Source organism: Eimeria mitis, genomic scaffold (assembly GCF_000499745.2).
Source record: "Eimeria mitis Houghton genomic scaffold, Emh_scaff2271, whole genome shotgun sequence".
Classification (NCBI taxonomy): domain Eukaryota; phylum Apicomplexa; class Conoidasida; order Eucoccidiorida; family Eimeriidae; genus Eimeria; species Eimeria mitis.
Window position 1 is genome coordinate 1 of NW_013570600.1, and position 564 is coordinate 564.

Genomic DNA, 564 nt, shown 5'->3' on the forward strand with positions numbered 1-564 from the left:
GCAGCAGCAGCAGCAGCAGCAGCAGCAGCAGCAGCAGCAGCAGCAGCAGCAGCAGCAGCAGCAGAAGAAGAAGAAGAAGGGGAAACAGCAGCAGCACAGCAGCAGCAGCAGCAGCAGCAGCAGAGATATGTAAATATACATAAACAATGTCAAACAAACAGAAAACCGTTGATCAGCAGCAGCAGCAGCAGCAGCAACAGCAACAGCAGCAGCAGCAACAACAGCAGCAGCAGCAGCAACAGCAGCAGCAGTAACAGGCGCAGCAGAAACAGCACCAGCAGCAGCACGAGCAACAACAACAGCAATAACACAACAACAACCACCACCAACAGCAGCAGCAGCAGCAGCAGCACCAACAGCAGCAGCACCAACAACAGCAGCAGCAGCAACAGCAGCAACAGCAACAGCAACAGCAGCAGCAACAGCAGCAGCACCAACAACAGCATCAGCAGCAACAACAGCAACAGCAGCAGCAGCAGCAGCACCAACAGCAGCAGCACCAACAACAGCAGCACCAACAACAGCAGCATCAGCAGCAGCATCAGCAGCAGCAGCAGCATCAGC

At 55.0% G+C, this 564-nt stretch overlaps 1 protein-coding gene across 1 annotated transcript in view; it reads left to right on the top strand.

Moving 5' to 3' along the window:
- Positions 1 to 146: 146 nt before the first annotated feature.
- The window catches only part of EMH_0051330 (uncharacterized protein), a gene marked incomplete at both ends in the record, with an annotated part of 4,320 nt that continues 3,902 nt past the window's right edge, over positions 147 to 564 (top strand). The window contains 2 exons of the mRNA XM_013496741.1: positions 147 to 167; positions 333 to 562. Coding sequence (XP_013352195.1) covers positions 147 to 167; positions 333 to 562 — 251 coding nt within the window. The remainder of the gene's footprint in view (positions 168 to 332; positions 563 to 564) is intronic.